Source organism: Mauremys mutica, chromosome 3 (assembly GCF_020497125.1).
Source record: "Mauremys mutica isolate MM-2020 ecotype Southern chromosome 3, ASM2049712v1, whole genome shotgun sequence".
Classification (NCBI taxonomy): domain Eukaryota; kingdom Metazoa; phylum Chordata; order Testudines; family Geoemydidae; genus Mauremys; species Mauremys mutica.
Genome location: NC_059074.1, coordinates 81,595,775 through 81,618,924, shown reverse-complemented (window position 1 = coordinate 81,618,924; position 23,150 = coordinate 81,595,775). Strand labels below are relative to the sequence as shown.

Here is a 23,150-nt window from a genome sequence, read left to right as displayed (position 1 = left end):
TCAACCCTAGCATTGTTATATGTTGCATTTGAATTATAGAAAGAAACAAACTCTCACAAAAGGCAGAAGTCAGTATTATTCATGACATGGTAGTTGTCAGTATGCAACGTGTTTGTGGCTAAGGGTGGGAATGTAGTCTGAAAATCAGTTGCGTGCGCAGACAGTGTAAGACATCGAAGACAAGTGAAGCATTAATAAAGCAATGAATATTTATATTTAATTTACATTTTGACAATTCGCACATAAATAACGATGTAAACCAGTACGTAAACATAAGATAGTTTGTTGTTCTAGCAAAGTAAAAAGCTTGTTAACTTTGGTCAGAGTCTTTCTTAAAAGAGAAAAAACACTGTTGATTGTTGCTACATTCACATGTAAAAGTTCTAAGGGAAGTGGAAAAAACAGTAAAGAGGGGTAACAATTCTTAAAGCTGATGCACATAAATCTTTGTAAAATTTGTAACAAATACAAAGAAAGCACTACAGGCAAATAAAAGGAGAAGTGTGTGCCCAGTGACAGTAGTGATACTTTGGTTTTTCCTACAGTTAAGTACTATTTTTGAGAACCATTGCTACATTAAAAGATGTCAGCCTCACGATTTACAGGAACAGAAATGTAATGAACGTACAACTGTAATCCTTCAAAAGCTATATTTAGAGACTTCCTTGGATTTTCTTAGGTTTGGGGTTTATTTATTTATTAGTAGAAGGCATTAGAATGACATTTTTTTAAAAAAATCCCTAAACCCTGGCTTTATGAAGTGGTCTATTTAAATCTCTAATTTATAAGAATAGTAGATAGAAAGATACAGTGGTATAGGGTGTAATAATGCTATTTATTTTTCTGCAAGTTGCATGTGACCATATCACTCTTACGGGGCAGAGAAAAATGAGACGTTAGGGTCATCCTAAATAACGCAAATTACTTTAAATAGTTCATTCCACTCTTCATCATTGTGTATTATATTTATACCATACATGGTTGAGATTTTGATTTCTTTTGGTTTATTTTCAGGGGGGGGGGGTTCAGTTAATTTTTTCTTGTTGTTTGGTTATTCAAAAAAACCAGCAATCCAACAAAGATATGAGGAGATCCAAGACCCAGTCCTGCAAACACTACGAAGTGTATAATCCCACTGAATTCTGTGAGACTGCACATCAGTAAAGTTATTAATGTAAGTGTTTGGCAAGATCAGGCCCCAAATGAGCAACTGTGCATGTGTACTAGCAAGTGATAAATGCCTAACGCAGCATTCTGATGTTGGGGTCATCAGATGATATGCGAAGTTGGATAACATTTGATCTTCACACTTAGATGAAAAATAGGTTTTATTACATGGTTTGGCTCACAACTTAAGTGGTATAAATATATATCTATATACATATATGGTATAGTGACATAAATATATCTATAAATATACATGTGTTCTTTGCTACACCTCCAATGCCAACATGATATCTTTGGGCTTAGCAAAACAAAAAGATAAGAGAACGTGCATTCTATCTTTTCTGTGAACATTTGGTTTCTTCTCTAAAGTAGCAAAGCATTAGATAAAACAGCATTTTCTGCACCACTGGACACACGCAATGAGGTAATTGTTGTTCAACAACTTTGCCAATGCCCTTTTCATCTTTAATTAAATTAACCACAAAATGTACAAACACAAATACTGAGGAAACTCTGAATCGTACAGGAAGCAAAAAAAAAAGGTGCCAGGAAAGGACTTCATTATCTCCTTCTGCCTAAGGAAAGTAGGAGGGAAATAAAAACAAAAAAACCTTATTTCTCAAGGAATCTGACCATCTTTTGATCCCCAGAAGACTGGCAATAAAATCTCAGCCAAATGCTCCTTGTAGGCAGCACATTTGGGATATCTATATGTTTGACTTTTAAACTGCTTTTGCAAAAAGTTTAATAGTCATTTTTAAAAACAGCCACTTTTTCACATTCATGCATTGCTTTGGGTTACAAAGTCACAGAATGTAACGTGTCTGCTATTGTTTTCTAAAAGCCTGTCTGTTGTATTATTTATGCGAGGCTGGGTATTTGTTATTCCACATCTGTTATGAGTAGTGCTGCAGGTAGAAGAATCTCTCTCCAACTCACAGATAGGCAGGTATGGTATTCTTTCCCCGGTTTACTGCTAGTCACATTTTGGGGAGGGGGGGGGGTTGGGGGGGATGATTTTGCACATCTACCTGCTCCATGAAAGTACACAGCACTTTTCAAACCATGCAACATGTCAAATACCCACCTTTGGCAATAAAAAAACCTCATTTTCGAAAACACTGGTACATAGACACATTTACTGAAGTAATGTTTTCCCCCCTAATCTTAGGTTTTTAAAACAGATGTGCAGAGAAAAAAAAATTATCTACAAAGAATGGCCACAAGACAAAAATATAAAGATTTATATTCAAAATTACAACGAATTTTCTGGTCATTGTAAACGTTTGCTAATTATTGCTTTTAGAATGGTAAATTGCATAATAAATTATTAAGTACTGTCATTGAAAAGATAATTATGGATTGATGCTTGTCTTTTAGTAAGTGGGGAGGCAATACATAGTCCTTGCCTCTTTTCATGCCCTGAGAATACAGTAACTTTGGAGTTCCTTCTTTCAACTGGAGGACGAGGGAAACTACTGTAAGCCAAGATTGCTTTGCAGCATAGAAACTATGTACAAGCAATTGCTACAGGCACCCTGACTCGCCAAGTCATAAATAAAAATCACTTCTTTGGGGGGTGGGGGGAAAGGTCTTAAGGGTCCATTGGTTCAACTGTTTCTTTCTTGACCTTTATAGGTAACAGAGGTAGTGGATGACCATGAGGCAACTTCATAATTGACATGTCTGAAGATTCGTAAAGGTTACATCCTGAGGAGATAAGTCCATTTCCCATGTTCCTCTGCAAAGATACTTTAAGACTAGCTCCTTCTATCTCTCTTCTGAGCATGGTCAGTATTTCTTTTTCGACAACAGATGCCATATCGATATTGTCCTCCACATCTTCCAACCTGTCAGCGCTGTCACTGATGTCGAACTTCTCAATCTCTTCATTGATACGATTCAGGTCCTCCATTGAGAGGCCAGTGGCAGGGGCTACAGGGCAATTGCCTTTCAGATGGACTTTGAGGCTGCAGAGGTGAATATAGCTCTTGTGGCAGTGGACACACTTGTGTGGCCGTTCCCTAGTATGGAGACGCTTGTGCAGCTTCAGGTGCACAAACTGGGTGAATTTAGCAGGGCAGAGCTTGCACTGATAAGGCTTTTCTCCAGAGTGGAGTCGCAGATGGGTCTTTAGATTGCTAGTGCTGCTGAATCGTTTATGGCAAACCTAATTTTGGAGGCAACAGGAAAAAAAACAACAGTGAGTGAGTGGGAGGGTTGTTTTTGTTTGTTTGTAATTGCAGGTAAATAAGAAAGCCTGGTGTGTTGAAAAAGCCGCTTGCCACCACTGCATCTTTAGACTTTCACATTTAAAACAAACACCCCCAAATTAACTTTTTAATCTTGTTGAGTAGCATTTGGCCTACAGCTTGTCTGGCAGATGCTGTAGCAGGCAAAAAGTGAAGCTGATGATCTCGCCGTGCATGGAACACTACATACCTGACACTCATGAGGCTTTTCTCCTGTGTGTACCAGATAGTGCTTCTGGAGATGAGCCAGCTGAGTGAACCCTTTATTGCAAGTCTGACATTTGAATGGTCTCTCTCCGCTATGTACTCTGAGGTGGACCTAATGAGAAACAAAATATTTACTGTAGTTTCCAGTAACTACAAACATAGTACTTTAAAAACAAAAACCCGCAAACATTTGCAAAGTTACTAGCAGCATCCCACAGGCAGAAAACATTGCATGGAAAACATCAAGTTACTTTTTTTAGGCCACTTCAATGTTAAAAAAATAAATATATTTAAATGAAAACCATCACGTTTACTACCATGATACCATGGTGATAAGTATAGCATGAAACCTAGATGAATTGGTTGTCTCTTCAAAGGAGGAAAGCATGGGTGCTTGGTAAGTTTCAGGTAAAAAAAATATAAGCTTTCCAACCATGATGAAAATGTAATATATTTTGTTAAAGATGGGAATGTTTTCATTATACATCTCTACCCCCAGATAACGCAACCCAATATAACACGAATTTGGATATAATATAATATAATGTGGTAAAGCAGCGCTCCGGGGGGGTGGAGGGGCGGTGCACTCCGGCGGATCAAAGCAAGTTTGATATAACGCGGTTTCACCTAAACACGGTAAGATTTTTTGGCTCCCAAGGACAGTGTTATATCGGGGTAGAGGTGTAATTAGGCTGTTGCCTTAATGCCTACCTTCAGATTGGAGAGCTGGCCAAAGGTCTTGGAGCAAACATTGCATTCATACTTGATCTTCCCATTCTGCTTCTTCAGTGGATATGGAAGGGTTTTGTAACCAGTCACATTCCTCTTACTTTTAATGAGATTCATGGCTTCTTCACTGGTGGCAGCCAATACTGCTGAGGTAGGTTTAGGTTGCATTATGTGTTCTGAAGTGGCTGCTGTGCCAGCTGTGGGGGACCCACTGGTGGGGCTGCATGGTTTGTCTTTCATGCTGGCAGCAGCGCTTGTGATGGAAAAGGCACTGTTAGGTGCTGGTATGAGAAAGTCTCTTGGATGATCGGGTTGTGGCAATGAACTTGGCAGAGGAGCTGGGTTCAGCATGTGATGGGAAAGGCTTCCTCCGTTGAGTAGGTTGCTATAGAGAGGATACATCCTTGGGAACAGATTGAAATTGTTGATGCCATTGATACTGTTCAAAGCGCTCAGATTATTACAGCTCATACTGTACGGCGATAACAGGAATTTTTGGAAGTGGGAATTATAAGAGGATAAAAATGGTGAGAGATGGCTAGGAGGTGCATATCCAGGATAAGACCCCAATCCTTCTGAACCATAGGGTCCATTCAAGTATGGGTGAGATTCTCTATGTTCTTGAGAAGTAGGTGCCAGAGGTGAAACTGTAACCCCCGGACTGCTGTGAGGGCTTGAGCTTTTTAAGCTTTGGTCTGGGCTGCTCCTTGCTGAAGGACTTGGTGTGGTAGAAGACTGGATGGGTGAGTGAGTAATGTAGCTAGGTCTTTCCATCCCATAAACTAGGGAAGTTTTCAAATAATCTTCTGGAATGTGAGGTCGGATTGGATAGACAACACGAGGAAAGAAAGACCTTTCTGGGCTATAGTTTTTTCTCAAGTCATCGAAGTGTTTTTCTGGAGTAATTGGTGAAATGTTAGTCTGGAATAAGTCCTTTCCTTTTGAATGGTTGGGTTCAGTTTTCAGGATTTCTTTCACACTATGCTCTCTCTTTGGGATACTTTTCTGATAAAGCTCATTTTTATCAGTGCTTTGCTGCTTTGGATTAACGTGGCCTTGTGCTGAAAGACAAAGACAAGGCAATGATTATTTAACAAGTCATTATGGAACAACATTCCTCATTTTTAAGTACAATCTACCTCTACAAGCTTAATCAGAAGGTCAGAAGAACAGATGACTCTTGTCAGTACAATCTTTTAACTCATCCAAAAAGTTAGCTTCTGTGCAAAGGAGGACTACTTTGGGATGCAAAGAGTTAACAAAAAGCAGGACAGATATACACTGTTAATATAAGGGATTCCACAAGTATACACATAGCTAGAGCAGTCTGATGATGATTTGTTCTGAGAGTGGCAGTTGTCAATGTTCAAACTGATTTATCCCCCCTCCACATGAATTTGAGTAGATCCACTATAAATTCGTACAATAGATTTCTAATAACTGGGATAAACAAGCATTTGTTATTACAGATTTAACAGAAAGCCTTTGGAGAGCTTGAGCTCTCAGAAACGCTTCCCCTTGGAATAGCAAGACATGGCAAATCAACCTTTGCCAAACCACAACAGCCACTTCACCAGCCAGTTCAATTACTTACAGTACCAAAAAATATGGGACTGGCTAGGATGAAAGAAGGTATTCTACCTCAGTAAACAGACCATTAGTCATTCAATATACTGCCTAGTAACATCTACAACAAAGCAGGCTATTTACTGCAGATTTTCTATGGCATTCAGTGTGTGCAAAACTCCTTTACTTCCAGCTGTACTTTATAAAGACTACACCAAAGTAGAGCAAAGGAAAGCAAGATTCATGGCTCCAGCCTAAGTCAATTTTTTTCCCCTCTTGAAATCTACATTTTGAAACAAAATACTTGCTAGTGTCCATTTAAATCTGTTTGGAACAGCCATTTTAGGTTATCTACTCTTAGAATCTCTTTATACCTTTCCAGACATATGATATATAAAAGTTACCATAAAAGATATCTTTAGCAGAAAGAACTTGGCTTTAGCTAATCTCCTAAAGTTAGTAGTTATATAACCATACAGTGATTGTTGTAAGATGTTTTATTACAGGATAAACCATAAGAGAAGCTTTATACAATCATGACTAAAGCTACTAGGTACTATGGTAATACAAATAATAATGAGAATATATTCACAACTGTTTGTGTCTATGTTTTTGCATATCCAATGGTAAACTGCTATCAATTGACACTAGGAAGCAGTGCTATTTGATAGTATTGCAAAGTTTCTACTTATTGACTTTTTTCTTCACTGATCTGGTCAGTAAAAAAAACTTTACTTATTTTTGGTGGATCAGCTAAAACCAATAGACAATATACTAAGAGCCAGTAAGCATTGCCCCTTTTGTCATAGGTTTGTTGTCTGAACACTGAGCATCATTCAGTGAATCTGTAATTTGCAGTATTACACTGTGAGGCAAAAAATGATCCTTTACTTAAAAATACTGGGGTTAAAAAAAAGGACCTTTCAAAGTCTTATTGCATTTAGAACAATTAACTCTCAAAGCTGAATCTTCATCAAGAGGCAAGAGACTAGCATCAGGCACAAATGTGGTTTTCAATGACAAGTCAAAAATATGAGCAGCTTTTATACCTTAATAATTTATTGAAAGTATACAGATGTCCATATGCTTAAGCATCAAATGCTTTAAATTGGAATACTATCTAGAAAACACAAACAGAAGTACAGAGAGTACTTTACGATCAACCTACTTCCCAATTGCCTTTCTAGATACCAGTATAATTATTCAAGGTCTCAACTTCCTTAATAATAATAATATAATAAACAAGGAACTCTCAACACTTCACTCTTTAAAGGTGTACCTTGTAGTTGTGAGAGAGTTAGTGGATCTTTGATGAGACCCTTAAAAAAAAAAAAAAATTATTATGTGAGGACTTTTAACAGCCCAGGCCGCTTTTCATAACAGCATGAATTTTCCTTTTTCTCCTTGGCCAACAAATGCCTCAGGCAACTAAGAGCCTGGCTTATCCCTGTAAAATATCAGTCATCCTACTAAAATAGGAGAAAGAAAATAATGATCTAGAGACAGCTTTATTTATTTATTTTTAAAGTCACAAAATCTGTTTTACTTGAAATGTTGTCTGTCTTGGTGAACTAGTGATCAGTTATATAACCTCCCCCCGCCCCACCAGAATGTTAAGTCTTAATATCAATATATTAGTTTGCTGGGTTCAAGAGCTCCCATGTCTCCCTAGTGGAGTTCTAGGAGATGTTATCTCTGTCTTATTATCAGTTGCTCCTTGCTGAGCCAGCAGCACAGAGCAAACATTCAGAGTGACACTATCAGAAAAGATACTGATCAGAGGTTATTGAAAGCTGGTAAAGGAGAAGGGCTTGTGAAGACACTAGACAAAAAATAAATATCAGCTTATCAGGCCCATATCAGTAAGGCCTGTCAAGCAGGAAGTTAAAGTTGTCACTTCTGTTTTTTAAAGAAAAAAGGTAGAGGAAGAAGAAGAGACAGCCCTGCTGGAAAAATGACATAGGAACCCAGACTGTCTCAGCTGAAGGACTGAATCTTCCTGTGTGATGAGATTAAAAAATTAGGGTGTGTAAGGTACGTTTGTTATGTGTAGGAGTGAGCTACAAGAAAGACTATTCAGGGAATGTAATTTTCTTTGCACAATAGTCCAACATTGTCACTTGACAGATTGAACTTAATTGCCATTTCCCTTCAGGGATCTCAATAATACTTTCCCTCCTACTAATTTCAGTGTGTAGACAGAAGCCTCAACTATTTAAGGAGTATTTTTAAGTATAATCATGCCAGACCTCTTGAATTTGCATGTTGCCTTTCTCTCAAATTCTTATTTGCCTTTTCTCCTTGTATATGCTAATCTCACCTGAACATACCTCTGCAGTGGGAGATATCGGACAGATGAAACACATAAATAAGTATATCAGTAGAGTGTAAAATGAGTGTAATGTAGGGAACTACATAAAAATGGCCATACAGAATCACACTAATGGTCCATCTAACCCATTCAGACAGTGACCAGTGCCAGGTGATTCAGAGGGAATTAACAAAACTGGTAATCGTCAAGTGATCCATCCCCTGTCATCCATTCCCAGCTTCTGGCAAACTGAGGCTAGGGACACTTCAGAGCATGGCTTTGCATCCCTGCCCTTCCTGGCTACTAGCCATTGATGGACCTATCTTCCATGAATCTATCTAGTTCTTTTTTGAACTCTGTTAAAGTATTTTCCTTCACAACATCCTCAGGCAACAAGTTCCATGGGTTGACTGTGCGTTGTGTGAAAATATATTTCCTTTTGTTTGTTTTAAACCTCCTGCCTATTAATTTCATTTGGTGACCCCTAGTTCTTGTGTTATGAGAAGGAGTAAATAACACTTCCTTATTTACTTTCTCCACGCCAGTCATGATTTTATAGACCTCTATCATATCTCCCCTTAGTCATCTCTTTTCCAAGCTGAAAAGTCCCAGTATCTCTCCTCATATGGCAGCCATTCCATACCCCTAATCATTTTTGTTGTCCTTTTGTGTACCTTTTCCAATTCCAATTTTTTTTTTTTGAGATGGGGCGACCACATCTGCATGCACTATTCAAGAGTGGGCGTACCATGGATTTATATAGAGGCAATATGATATTTTCTGTCTTATTATCTATCCCTTTCTTGATGATTCCCAACATTTTGTTAGGGTTTTTTTTTGACTGTCGCTGCACATTGAGTGGATGTTTTCAAAGAACTGTCCACAATGACTCCAAGATCTCTCTCTTGAGTGGTAACAGCTAATTTAAACCCCATCATTTTATATGTATAGTTGGGATTATGTTTTCCAATGTGCATTACTTTGCATTTATCAACACTGAATTTCATCTGCTATTTTGTTGTCCCATCACCCGGTTTTGTGAGATCTTTGTTACTCTTCACAGTCTGCTTTGGATTTAACTATCTTGAGAAGTTTTGTATCATCTGCAAATTTTGCCACCTCACTTTTTACTCCTTTTTCCAGATCATTTGTGGATATGTTGAACAGTACTGGTCCCAGAACAGACCCCTGAGAGACACCACTATTTACCTCTCTCCATTCTGAAAACTGAACATTTATTCCTACCCTTTGTTTCCTATCTTTTAACCAGTTACTGATCCAAGTGGACCTTCACTCTTATCCCATGACAACTTACTTTACTTAAGAATTCTAATAGATTGATGAGGCATGATTTCCCTTCACAAAAACCATGTTGACTCTTCCCCAACAAATCGTGTTCATCTATGTGTCAGATAATTCTGTTCTATACTACAGTTTCAAGCAATTTTCCTGATACTGATGTTAGGCTTACCAGCCTGTAATTGCCGAGAACACCTCTGGAATCTTTTTTTAAAATTGACATCATGTTAGGTATCCTCTAGTCATCTGATACAGAAGCTGATTTAAATGATAGATTATATTCCGCAGTTAGTAGTTCTACAATTTCATATTTGAGTTCCTTCAGAACTCTTGGGTAAATACCATCTGGTCCTGGTAATTTATTACTATTTAACTTATCAGTTTGTTCCAAAACCTCCTCTAATGACACCTCAATCTGGGACAGTTCCAGAGATTTGTCACCTTAAAAAAAAATGGCTAAGGTTTGGGAATCTCCCTCACATCCTCTGCTGTGAAGACCGATGCAAAGAATTCATTTAGTTTCTCTGCAATGGCCTTATTATTCTTGAGTGCTCCTATAGCATCTCTATCGTGCAGAGGCCACACTGGTTGTTTAGCAGGCTTCCTGCTTCTGATGTACTCCAAACAAAATTTTTGCTGTTACTTTTTGAGTCTTTAGCTAGCTGTTCTTCAAATTCTTTTTTGGCCTTCCTAATTATATTTTTACATGTCACTTGCCAGAGTTTATGCTCCTTTTTATTTTCCCAGTAGGATTTAACTTCCACTTTTTAAAGATGCTTTTTTGCCTCTAACGGCTTCTTTTACTTTGTTGTTTAGCCATGGTGGCGTTTTTTGAGTCCTCTTACTAGGTTTTTTAATTTGAGGTTTACATTTAAATTGAGTCTCTATTAAGATGTCTTTAAAAAGTTTCCGTGCAGCTTGCAGGGATTTCACTTTTGGCGCTGTACCTCTTAATTTCTGTTTACCTAACTTCCTCTTTCTTGTGTGTTTGCCCTTCTGAAATTAAATGGTACCAGGCTGGGCTGCTTTGGTGTGTTTCCTCTCCCCCCCCCATCCCCCATTTAAAATTTTATTCTGTTATGGTTACTATTACCAAGCAGTTCAGCTATATTCACCTCTTGGGCCAGATCCTGTGCACCACTTAGGACTAAATCAAGAATTGCCTCTCCTCTTGTGGGTTCCAGGACTAGCTGCTCCAAGAAGCAGTCATTTAAGATGTCAATAAACTTGATCTCTGCATCCTGTCCTGAGGCGACGTGTACCCAGTCAATAGGGGGATAGTTGAAATCCTCCATTATTATTGATTTATAGCCTCTCTAATCTCCCTGAGCATTTCACAGTCGCTATCACCAGCCTGGTCAGGTGGTTGGTAGTATTCCCCTACAGAAAGGCTCGTATGTCATACTGGGCAAGCTGGATTGAAACCGGGGTTGAAGTTCATTTGGAGGTTTGTAATTTTTATTCTTGAAAGTACCCATAAATTGAATTATTCTTTACCACAGTGGATTTTTTTCCTTTAAGCATTGGTGATAACACCTATTGTACACATACGCTATCACACATCTATCCAGAGCTCTGGTCCGAGACAAAATAATTGATAGGTTTGTGACAAACAGGAACCATAGGACTGCATCATTAAGTTACTGAACTGACAAAAAGATGCTCCTCTCACAGGGGCCTGAGCTAGCTCCCACTGAAATCAGTGGAAAGACTCCAACCTACTTCAATGGATATTGGATCAGGCCTTAGAACAGTATGAGACAGAGGCAAAACTATTGTTCCTCAAAAGTTTTAATACAATGTTTAAGAAAGGCTATGTCTAACGCCCCTCAGCCCCCTCCAGTTTGTGTGTTTGGGGGCCTATTTTCACAACTCGCTGAATAGCTGTAAGGTTTTTTTGTTCTCATTTATGCCTCTCCTAGCTGTAGCTTCAGATAGATTTAATAAAAACAAAAGATCTGTTTTTTCTAAAAACTTGAAAAACCGTTGTAGGCGGGTAGAGTCATTTCAAGAGTAAAATGCTACTCAACACTTCGAGTGGTGAAGTTTAATTGTGCCGATTCACATTTTCGATCTAAATTAAGAACCTCCTTTGCTAGTAGAAAGAGAACCTAGAAGTTCTGAAGTAGGCAAAACAAAGAACGTTTCTACTCAAACCGAGAATGGAGACCAACATTTACAAGTATATAATTTGATCATCTGTTTTCTAAATGGGTCCAAGACTGTGTGACTTGATTTTTTTAAAAATGTTTTGCATAAGGAAGGTCTTTGAAAGAAGCCTTAACTTAATTCTCAACATTTTAAAGTGGCACTATAAAGTCAAATTTAGCCCAAAATTTAGGTCTCTCACGAAACCTTTATAAAACCTATATAAAATCTTTCCATGACCTTTTTAAGATTCCATTTTGTTAACTATTTCCTGCCAACCCAAACATTGTAGCATTGTCCTAGTACATTAAAACCAGAAAGTGAAACTGACCATAAACAAATGGGAAAATAACTAGCCTATTTTAACTGTTTTAAGCAAAGAGAAGTACAAAATGTAAAAGCCAGAATAAAGAATGAAAATGAGATTAGATTTTTTAAAAACGTTTTGTTCCAAAGTTAACATAGCACAGGTATGGATTTCTTTTTAACTCAGCCAGTGTCCTTTTAACATTTCTTTCTCTGTTAAAAAGGCTTTTGTTAGGTCTGCAAATTATATCCCCAAACCTTTCAGACGGGTTTATCAAAATAGGGTGCCACCTTCCGGTGTTTGTCTGATGGGACAAACTTGTCAGGACAGCAGGCTGTTGCATCATCTTATGATGCAATGAAGGACATTGTATCACAGTCATGTCCTGATTCAATGTGATTCTATTTTGGGAGAAGTCATCAACAACAACAGCAAAACCCACAAACAACCTCAACAACTCTAACATTGAGATGCTCCACAGAATCTATGCCAGTTATATTAAAGCATGACAGGCTTTAGACTATTAGTGACTGTCAGTATTCATTTGGAATCATTATTTAGTAAGTACAGTAGGTTTGATGAAATAGTGGAAATTATTTTCTTGGTCCACAGAATGTAGAAATCATGTGTCACCACACCTAAAACATGTATTGCACAATGGGTAATAAAGGCACTATTTGAAGGTGATTTTCTTTGTTATTACTCATATCTTGATTCAAAACAATATCAATAGATTAAGAAAAAAGGAAGACGGAAATATGTAAATGGTAAGATTATACTTCCTCCCCCTAAGACAAATCAGGGCCCTAATCGTACGAACACCTCATATCTTCTTGCAAACACTTATGCATATGATCAACTTTACTACAATGAGTAGTCCCGCTGTGCATAAATGTTTGCAGAACGGGGCCCTCAGGCTTGATTCAGGAAAGCACTAAAGCACATAATCAAGCATGTGCTTAAATGCTATCCTGAATACCTACGCTTTCCTGAATTGGAGCCTAAATGAACTAACTTGAGAGGTTATATTTAAAAGTTAAAAATTTGTCCTTATGGAGGCAAGTGGGTGTGTCTATGTGTGTGTGTTCTATGTGGTGGTTCTGATAACTTCCTTCAATTAAGGGCTTCAGTTAAACTAGAAGAAATTCTTTGATTATTTTATCACTGGAGATGCTGAAAGTCTAAAATCTACAGCTTGTGCAGGGTCCGAACAGTCCAGAACAAGGCCTTCTAGATTTTTTCCTATCTTGGAGACTGATACTGAAGTGTCTCTGCAAGGCTGGAGATATTGGTGGGTCTCTGCTAATTTTAACTTGCAAGAGCTGGCAGCTGAGGAAGGGGAAGAGGAAAGCGAAACTCACCTAATTCTAACAGGTGCTTTAAAGATACTACTATACCAGCACTATCTCTGATATTAAATCTGGAGAAATATCAGTGCTGGAACTTGGGGTGCTGCCGCACCCTCTGGTTTGAAGTAGTAACAACAACCCAAATACATGGTTTCTGCCTTCAGCACCCTCACTACAAAAACTGTTCCAGCAACCACTGTATCATTCGCAATGCTATATTATACCTTCAATGAACAGACCACAAACATCTATGGTCCAATGGAATTTTTTTTAAGAGTTTGTGAGAAAAGTTGTTGAAGCTTCCAATGACAGCTCTATACCTATTGTGCAGGTTTTACTGCCTAAGTGTAGGCCTCCATGCCCAAACATACTTGTCACAGGGATGGGGGAAAGAGTGTGGACAAGATTTGATTCAACAGGGGAGGGCCAGTGCTAACAGTGGAAGGAAGCCAATTAAAAAAACTAAAAGACTTGTGCTCATTTCTCTGTATTGCTAAACTGTAGATGTGCAAGGCAAGGAAAATCTCTAATTTAAATATAATTAATAAAAATGATAGAGAGTTTATAAGAATGTCAAAAATCGGAAGTCTCTATGTCCATCCACAAGCCAATATAGGATTGTTCTCTGTAGTCTATTTTCAAGTACACAGAACTGTTAGGCAACAGTACACTTCCTGACTCAGCCAGTGCCTTCCAATCCAGGTCTGACACCTACTTTTACAGAATAGTTTCATAAAGATACAGATGCTGAATGCTTCCAGACACACACAGTGATCTGGTCAATAGTCAACAGAGTATCTGTCAGCACTTTACAAATATCTTGCTGTATCAGTGGGGAGTACATGTAACATAAAAAGCCAGCAGAGAGAGAATTTATCTCTGCAACCATTTTTTTCCGAAATGTGACTAATTATGTGTTTGCAAACTACTTGTACATGTGAACCAATGAACCTCTAATGTTGTTGACATGTCCCACTCAAGTCACATGGATAGGCCTGCACAGTTCAGCATAACAGGAGGCCAAATTGCATGGTAACTAATTAAATGACATTTGAGATAAGGTTATAGTGAGCAAATTAATGTTGTTTGAGTAAGGAACATAGGAACTTCAGATCCTTAGTACCTAAATAAGCATTTCTAGTGTTTCAAAAGAGTAAATATGTTTTGTAATCACTAAGGGGTTGGGAAGCAATTAATGAAAGTACAAAGGAGGAGAAAAGTGTATTGGCAATTTCTGACCAGTCTGTGCTGTATACAAAGATGGGGACTGCATTTTTATCTTGATCCACCTCTAAACTAATGATGACATTTTATAACCCATTCTCCATCACCAGATAGCAGTGAACCCCATTTCATATAAAAATAAATGCATTACAATTTTTGTTTCTAACTCCTACTTAGACATAGGCATATTATGTAGGTTAACAGAAAATTAAATCTACTAAGGGTCTGATTAAAGCCATTTGGAGTCTTTCTCATGCTTTCAGTTAACTCTGGATGAGACCCTAATAGTGTACCAAATCTAGGGGTAAAAGACTAAAGTTGGAGATGGTCAGAAACCATGTCAGGACACACAGCTTTTAAAAAAATAAAATAAAATTGAATGCATCTTCACACCATTAGCAATTTTGACACATAAGGAAATAAATAAATAAAAAAAATCTTTCTAGCATTAAATGTTAAGCAATTACACTATAACCGATTTGAGACAGAATTGAGTTTTGTTGTTATCAGAAATGAAGTCAGACACAAAGGTTAGAAAAAACTATCAGTTCAACATACAGTTTGGAAGATATGCACATGGCCTGGTCCAGTTCCTTGCACAGTAAGGACAGTCCATTTGGAACTCAAATAGACATCCCTTTGTGTACATTTTCACAGCAGAATTTTTTTTAAATAGACCCATGAAACCTGGAATTTCTGAAGTCTCAGCATGCAGCAATGTCAATTATTATTTGGAGGGAGGGGGGAAGAAGAGGAATTGTCTATATAGGATTTCAGATAATTCTCAGATTATAAACCAATAACTTTAAATGTTTAATAATCTGTTTGTATTTCAACAGCACAAGAAACTCTGTTTTTAAATTCCTTCTTTCCTTTCCAAACCACCTACTGTGACACAACAGATGATTCAGCTATATAATTATACAACATATTATTAGATCACATAGGCAGAAGAGACATTACTAGCATTCTTTGTTTATACTGTAATCCACTTACTGAGATTCATCATCAGCTCTCTGGAGGAAGGATAGTGCAGTCTCTCTGCAAAGTCTGGACAATACCACACAAGTAGTTCTTGGTTGGCAGGGATGGGCTTGATAGTGTAGAAATAGATGTTCATTCCATTCTGACAAGCTGCCAAATTCTGTTCCTGAACAGAATGGGCTGGGTTCACATAGCGCATCCAATTGCTCTTGTCCTCATTAAATCCGTCAATGAAGTGGTGAAGTTCACCACTGGAATAGATCTAGATGAGAGCAGAATATTATGAATATATATCTATAATGTATACACATACACAGAGTACATATGGTAAATAAGAGGGGTTTAAAAAACAAAACAAACAAACAAAAAAAACCCATGATCAACCAAATAAACAACCAAATAAAGAGAGAAATGGGTGTTCCCTTTCCAAGTAAGACATTCTCAGCATCAGGAGTAATAAAGCTCACTCTAGATTAGGTACGCTCTCCCAGTTACCTTTTCCATTTATGTTTAGTCAATGTGTTGCTCTATTAATATGCACACATGAAAGCCACAGAACATGAAGAGTTGTCTGAAGTAAGTCTACCTTAGAGGTCTTTTTCTGCTGCTATGATCCAACAAGTGTGTGATACTGTTGACTTCAGGTTTGACTGTGTGCTGGCATTAATGCTTTGAGTCACCTGTGTATAAGACTGACTAGCTAGGCTACGTCAAACACAGTCTCTTTCTCCGTTTTTTTCTATGGCTTCTGTACTTGCAGTTTCCTACCACCTCCGCCCAAAGGTTTAAACTATGCAAACATCCTCCTCCTCCTCCCCACCCTTCCCCCCGCAACAGTCCTAAAGTAACACTTGCTCACACTTGGAATGTAGCCCTTTTCTGGAAAAGCTGGGTGGGGCTAAGGTGAACTTCACCTGCCATAACTGAAGAGCTGGCAAGAGGCCAGCATTTGACAGTCTATGAAAGTCACTTTTCCTCTCAATAGACATGTTTAGACATGTTCTTTTAAAAAAAAAATTACATATAAAACTGCTTGGTAACATGCACAAGGAAAAAACCCAATTCAATGAGTGAAGATGTCATTTGTCAAAGTTATGAGAGAATATGAAAATTAACTGAAAAATCTAATGACCTCAACAAATATGTCCTTTAGAATTAAGATCACTTATTTGTGGAAATAAGTAATTCAGGCACTACTTGATTAAATAAGCCCTTTAAGAACGCCTGAGTTTCACAATAAGTTATCGGGTAAAAGTTAGTCTTAGACTGTGAGCCATTTGGATTTTAGATTGGAATCTCTTTGAGGCAGGAACTCTCTCTTTCTAAAGAACAGACCTAATATATTTGATCTCATCAGTGAAATACACCGCTGTCTCTATGTTCATACTACTTTCTTTTTCATTTGAACAGTAACTGCAAGAGTCAACTGAGAAAAAAAAAAAGGAAAAAGACAGGCTGGCCCTTTAATGCAGGCAGTAAACACCAGAATCACTTTCTTTTAAGAGTAACTTCCTGTAAAATGAGAAGGGGGAAATACATGTGGCTTCATCAAAGAAGCTAGTGAGAGATTTTGCGGTGTGTTTGTTATGAGAAAATGGAACAGAGCCGGGTGAATTCTGCTATCAAGAGGAGTTTTCAAGTTTCTTTGTTTACTCCGATTTGCAAACTTCCAGGAACTTGGGGTTCCATTGCTGTGCACTTCTACTAGAGACGGAAGCTGCTTTCTAAAGCTACACTGAAGGTCTTCCAGTTACCCTTCCATAGATAGTACAATTTACTGTACTTCTTTTAAAAAAAGAAATATCAGTATCGTGAGGTCACATACACACCCCCACAAAACCTTATTCTGCCATCTCACCAGATTTCCATATATTATCAAGAAGATTAAAAATGTGCTGACTCATAGTACAGTTACAAGAAATGATGTCACTCTGAGGTTTGCACAGCCCTCACGTCCCCCTTCTCCTATCTGTGTGTGTAATTTGCATGGAACATTTATGTTCACACAGAGCAGATGTTCCTGTTCCTGCCAGCAAAATCAGGATGCCTTTTATAGCATGTGGGAAGTTATCTCCCACAGCTTCCTTTGCATGTGCAAGACTGTTTCAGTCCCTGAGGAAGGAATTCATTTGAGTTACGGCAGTGTGTCTGTACTGAATCAAGAGATTATAATAGTAATTGTAATGACCCTTAGAAGACTGCTATATTATTTCCAAGAAGCTTTACATTAAAGCAAAATATCACAAAAATGGGGTCATTTTTCTTACAGCAATATGACTAAAATCCTGGAAAATAGTTAAAGACTTTTCTGAATATTTGCTGAATTATTCCTCATGGGTAATGTTACACAAGTTATTATTCCTTTCTCCTGGTGTTGGACTTAGCCCCACAAAGGCATCTAAGTCCAACACTTAGATCCTCAAATCACCCAGTCAGCTACCACGTAAACCTATAGGCACCCAAATTCCTCATGTGCCTGACTTTCTGCTGGCAATGTCTTATGGCACCTAAGTTCCTGCTGCTGTAAAATTGCTTAAAGCCTGATACTGCTGAGCTGCTTGGCACCCTACCTCATGCCTAAGTCAAAAACCAGGCACTTCCCCATCTGTGGGGCCAGATAGGCATTTTCAGATCAGCAGCCAGCAGTGACCAGATGGGGAACTTTTGTGGCTGGCTGAAGTGCGGGAGTCCTAGAATGCCCAATAGTTTGGTGGTTAGAGTACTTACCTGGGATGTGGGAGACCTGTTTTCAAATTCTCATGCTGCCCAATTTGAGCAGAGACTTGACTCCAGGTCTCCCATATTCCAGGTGTGTACCCTGACCACCAGACTGTTGGCTCTTCTGGAGTTAAGGGGTGCTCAATCTCTCTCCTCTTGGAGCTGTTCCACTTGGTATAAAATAATTAAATATTCAGTTCAGAAAGAGTGCAAAATTTACTCCATAGGCCTTTTTCAAGTCCCTGCTCCAAACCAGGCACAGCAGGTATCTGCAAACAGGGCCAGGGCCCAGGTGAGTGCTCTAACCACTGGACTATTGGTTATAATGAGATGGGAGGGTTACTGTCTCTATCTCTATTTTTTTCATGAGAAAGGTCTTACCTGGCTTAGGTGTCCAACTCCAGAAGACGCCTGAGTGGAGATAGACACCTAAAAATACCTTCCCTCTCCTCAGCATTTCCTATGGGCTAGTTTAGGCAACTCCTCATTCAACTTGTTTGCATCTGTGAAACCACTGTTTTAGCATCTAACTCTTCCCATGGATTGCACAAGGAGCCTGGCCACCTAACTCAGGGTTGAGAGGATTCCACTGGGCAGCAGGGCATCTAAAAGTTAGGTGTAGCAATGCTAAGTGTTGCTACACCTAAGTCCCTTCCGGGACCTAGACTCTGGAAATTAAGTACAAGATCTTGGTCTCACAAGTGTAAAAACACTCCTGCACCTTGTGTAAATGTTCATGTTAATTATTATCCATGTGCCAATGAGTAAAATTGTGTGGGAGAAAGCATAAGAAAACCCAAAATAGGGTAATTACTTAACTTATTTTTTCCTAAGAGGCCTCAAAAAGAGCTATAGAAAAGATCACTAAGGCTATGTATACATGTAGAGTATGTACCATGCATGCCCCCCAGTACAGGTATAAACAGCAATGTAGTTGACAAGGCACTGCTTAGGTGAGTAAAGACACACCAGAACATGAGGATATGTACCATGCATGCCTCCCTACATGCCCAAGTCGTGCCTCCCATGTCTACACTGCCTTCTCCCGGATAGAGTCGTACACTGTCGCATGTAGCTACACAACCACAGTGTGGAGGTAGCCCACTTTCTACTGAAGTGTGTAGCTACACATACCATGTACACCACTGCCGGTGTAGACAAGGCCTAAAAGTCAAGTTATACTTTTATGCACACATAGTGTAGCAGTAGTCTTTCTATATAAAGAATGAATGCAAGTGCCAGGACAATTAGAGCAAACCTGAGGCCTACTATGAAGCCATTTGATTAAGCTCCCAGTGGCAAGGCTCAGATACAGAGTAAAAAACTCTTCCCACTCACCCACATTTACATCAAAACCTGTGACAGACCGGCTTAGAGATCTGAGGGCAACAAGTTCAGTTCCAAAGAAGGGGATGGAGCAGAATGGATGATGTATACAGAATTGGTAAAGTATTTGTGGAGGAAGTTGGGGAGATTAGTTCACTGAGGTTTCCCAATTAACAGGAGAAGGAAGGAAGGGATGAATGAAAGGGCTGGCAGGAGATAAATGGAGGGGGGGAAGAGAAGGAGACTATCCCCAGGGTGCCTAAGTTATCAACACAGAGTGCTCAGTTAGCACACAGAGACTCCTACTCCATACCAAGCTGCACTACCTTATGAGCAGTAAACATCACATTAACATTTTTGCCTGCCATTAGTGGGATACATGGACATGATGAGGCAGCCAGTTTGGCAACATTTTCTCAACTGGTCCTAGAAATGTCTGTTAATTTAAAATACACATATTGAAGAGATAAACATTGTTTTACAATAGTTGAATTTGAAACATGCTTAAAAAGTTATGCTGGAATTATTAAAATCTGAATAAACATTTAAATAAATTATATAATACGTCCCACTCACTCTCAAGTATGTATTAGCTGGAAATCAAGAATACATGACATTTTTAGTCTTAAAGAATGACTTATTACTATTTCCTTGTGTAGAAATGCAAATCAACCTACCCTGGCAGCAAGCTGCAGAGCTAATTCTTTATATGATCAAGCACTGATGTGTTGCAGAAGACAGAGCCAAGAGCTGTCGTGCATTTCCCTCACTCTCCACCCACACCGTCCTCGTTTCCAAGGGGGCCAGAGGTTTACTCAGCTTGGTTCACCACTGTTCACTCAGAATTCTGTTCATATATGGCAGAGTAAAGAAGTTGCCCCCCTGCACTCACACAGGTCTGAAACAGGAAGTGACCCAGCTTTTCAGCTGTACTCATTTAGTGATCTGATTACTGCATCAACATGGAGCTGTTTTTTTCCTGCTTACCCGCCAAAAGTATTTTCTGTTTGCATTCTTGGGAACTGAATCGTTGGTATAGATCTCTCCTACCAGGGGTCCAAAACGTGTTCCTTTTGGGATGTACTCTTTACTTACAACTCCAGTAACCTGCAAGCAGAAGAGCAAATGATCAGCCCATCTTCAAAAGAAAACAAAAGTCACTCCTGTTCTTACTAAAACCCCCAAGCCCAATATATTTTTGATGAGAGGCCAGCAAAGCAGAAATAAACTAACAGCCACATTGACATCTGATATGAAAAACTCTGTCAACTTACAGTTTCTTGCTGAAAAATATGGAGGCCAGTAGTGAATAGAGCTTCAGGTGCATAAATAATGAAAAACTGCCTTATGGAAATGTGTTTGTATTTGTAAGCAGAAACAGAAAGAATCACTGAAAGCAATTTCTTCTCTTAAAACAAGAAGGTTAGGTGTTTCAGAGTTAAGAAAAGATCAGCAAGTTAAAGAATTCTAACCTACTGACAAATACCACTTCCAACCACTTACAGATGTAGCTTTTCTTATCAAAGGTGAATGTCAAAATTCTAGTCTCAGAAACCAGTAATATTCAATAGTAAGCACTTCAGTGTGCTGAAGCCATCTCTCTTGTAGTTTTCTAGTAAAATAGCAGTCTCTATTTCTAGATAAAAATTAACCCCTTTTATTGCTCTGGTACCTTGCTGAATGGCTGGGGGGGGGGGGGGGGAGGAAGGCCATCCAAAACCTACAACTCTTCCGTTACCATACAGTGAAAATCAACAATCAATATGAACTGACTTTGGGAAAGTGTACTCACAGATTACTGTCTTTAAAAGAGACAGCGGTTCCTGTAATATGTGTTACGTGGGTCTGGTCAAGGAAGTGTAGGTTTTTGGTGAAAATGCTCTGCTGTACCAAGTTTAAGATGCATATACTAGCTGTTCAGCTTCCTCCTTGACAGTAATTATACTAAAAAAGTCACTGACCACAAATCAGGAAGCAATTCATCATTATTCAGAAGAACGTGCCTTTGAGTAACCCTTTACAACACACTGCTGAGTTCTTGGTTTTGTCCTTCCCTGTTCTCCACCAGTCCTCTGAATTTTTGTGCATTTAAACAATATGTTATAAGCAGAATAATTCTGTAAACCAAAAATTAGGACTTTACAAGACTGCTTAAAAAGCAGGGAGGGGAAATAAACAAGCTGTTGGTTTGGTAACCTTACTGAATTTTCATAGTAAAGCCAATTAAACATATTCCTCTCATACACCTTACTGGGTAATAATTCTCATTATGCCAGCTGAACTCATGGAACCATAGAACTACAGCAGAGCCTTGCTAATGGGCTTCCAATTATTAGTGCCAATTTTTGGTTCCTGAATTCTGCAAATTCACAAACAAACAAACACAGTTAGCCAAATAAATTAAGGATTATCACCATTATGTACTTTGTTCATATGGGTAAGCATGTAGGTTTACTTGAAGCACTTCATACTGCTCTAACAAATATTCTGCACTGTACATGGTATTTTGTAAAAATAACTATGCCTTGTAACATGAAACCCAACCACAGTTTCTGCTGTTAAATCTTTGCTGAAAAGTGTGTGTGAGAGAGAGAGAGAGAGTGTGTGTGTATTAAGTGAAATGAGATTAGTTAGGTTCTCTTGTACATTGTCTATGGATAAATATTCCAAAGACAGCTCATTTGATTTCTTGACTGGAAATGCAGACAAATAATTAACTCTTAGCAAAGTTTTATATGAAATGGTAAACAGAAATGAACAAGAAATACTGAGGAATCAAGCATATAGTCCATTGGGAAGAGGATTGGTGATTATGTGGTAGATGATAATGCTGTCTTGCAAGTGTTTTGCATGTGTTTTAGTGTGCGCGTGCATACACACACAGATTTGTGCATCTGGACTGGAGAGAGAGAGAGAGAAAAAGGGACTTCCAGAAATTTTCCTACACCTACCACAAGTTGAAACATGTTCAGTGGCCCAGTTTTATTTTTATCCTTGTACATTTCTCGTAGAGAGCTGAAAAAGGCAGATGTTCTTTCTCATCTTCCCCATCTACCTTCATTTACATCCATCTGCCCTTTCTAGAAAAGTTCATAGCAGTGTAACTGTAAAGTATATTTTAGCTCTTTCACAGTTTTAAAATGTCTTGGTCTTAATTAAAATATCTAATGAAATTCTCAGAATGTCTAGAAATCACTACTGCTTGAACTAGTCAACTTGAAACATTTACTATATTGGCTTCTCTGACACAGCAGATCCTTTTTTTTATATGTACTATACACAACATTTGATTCTTTCCCAATATATAAAGCATTACTATGGTTTATCATCCAATATTAATGGAAGACATTTTAGCATCATATTTTAGAAGTGTGTGTGCACACGTGTGTGTCTGAACACACTTTTTTGTTTTTTTAACTATTTTTTGCCACCTTTGGTTTCTGATCAGAGTGTATAGTATAAATTATGTCTCTAAAGGCTCAACTGTTATGAACAAGTAGCATTAAACTCAAAATCACAAGCCAGCAGAGGAACATTGATGACACTAAGACAACTCTGGGTTC

At 38.4% G+C, this 23,150-nt stretch overlaps 1 protein-coding gene across 7 annotated transcripts in view; it reads right to left on the bottom strand.

The window, feature by feature from the left end:
• Window positions 1-220: 220 nt before the first annotated feature.
• The window catches only part of PRDM1 (PR/SET domain 1), a 127,994-nt gene continuing 105,064 nt past the window's right edge, over window positions 221-23,150 (bottom strand). For all 7 annotated transcript variants that reach the window (XM_045012105.1, XM_045012107.1, XM_045012102.1 and 4 more), the window contains 5 exons: window positions 20,575-20,694; window positions 15,556-15,805; window positions 4,338-5,416; window positions 3,610-3,738; window positions 221-3,337 (listed from right to left, as the gene is read on the bottom strand). In XM_045012105.1, coding sequence (XP_044868040.1) covers window positions 2,762-3,337; window positions 3,610-3,738; window positions 4,338-5,416; window positions 15,556-15,805; window positions 20,575-20,694 — 2,154 coding nt within the window. In that variant the 3' untranslated portion in view covers window positions 221-2,761. The remainder of the gene's footprint in view (window positions 3,338-3,609; window positions 3,739-4,337; window positions 5,417-15,555; window positions 15,806-20,574; window positions 20,695-23,150) is intronic.